General features: G+C 61.5%; 1 protein-coding gene across 1 annotated transcript in view; it reads right to left on the reverse strand.

Annotated features, from left to right (window-relative positions):
• Window positions 1–15: 15 nt before the first annotated feature.
• Window positions 16–665, reverse strand: part of LOC121918579 (pollen-specific leucine-rich repeat extensin-like protein 1) — a gene marked incomplete at its 3' end in the record, with an annotated part of 1413 nt that continues 763 nt past the window's right edge. The window contains exon 2 of the mRNA XM_042444601.1: window positions 16–619. Within this exon, the coding sequence (XP_042300535.1) occupies window positions 16–619 (604 nt within the window). The remainder of the gene's footprint in view (window positions 620–665) is intronic.

Raw genomic sequence — 665 nt, forward strand, 5'->3', positions numbered from 1 at the left:
GAGGATCGCGAGCGCCTGCGAGGTGGAGATGGAGATCTCTCGTAGACAGATACGGTCGGGACCGATCTGGACGAGGTGCCGTGGTCTGCAGGATGGGGGTTCAGCCTGGTGAATTCCTTCATCGCTCTGTCCTCAGAAATCGATAAATAATACCGGCCAGATTGCGTATCGAGGAACAGGTCCGGTATCCCTTGCCTATGGGGCTGGTCCTCGTCGTTGTCGGTGCCAGAGTGGGAAGGCGACCGGTGTTCCAGCGAGAGGGGAAGAACGGTGTCTTCCGTCCCGTGGACAAAGTCCATGGTGGGCTGAGGCGGTGGCGTATCTGGTACCGGAGTCCATCGACCCCCCGGCGCAGGCTCCGGATCGCGTGGAGCTGCCGAAGTGGAAGCGCGGGCCTGTTTGGAAGGGGAGCGCTTCTTGTCCTTCGTCTTCGGCGGGTCGGTGGTGGGCCGATCCTTCGAAGACTTGGACTTCTTCGGGGCAGGATCACGACCCGACTTGTCGTGGTGCCTCTTCTTCCCAGGCCTGGGAACCTCCTCCGCTGGGAAGAACGGATTGTCCGGGAGGTCTAGGAGGACAGCAGCCGCTGCCGACGAGGAAGGTCTTGGAGACCTTGCTCCTTCCGAAGGCACAGCCAGCTCTTTAGGCTTCGGAGCGTGGCGAGA

The sequence above is a fragment of the Sceloporus undulatus genome, unplaced genomic scaffold (assembly GCF_019175285.1).
Source record: "Sceloporus undulatus isolate JIND9_A2432 ecotype Alabama unplaced genomic scaffold, SceUnd_v1.1 scaffold_17996, whole genome shotgun sequence".
NCBI classification, from domain to species: Eukaryota; Metazoa; Chordata; class Lepidosauria; order Squamata; family Phrynosomatidae; genus Sceloporus; species Sceloporus undulatus.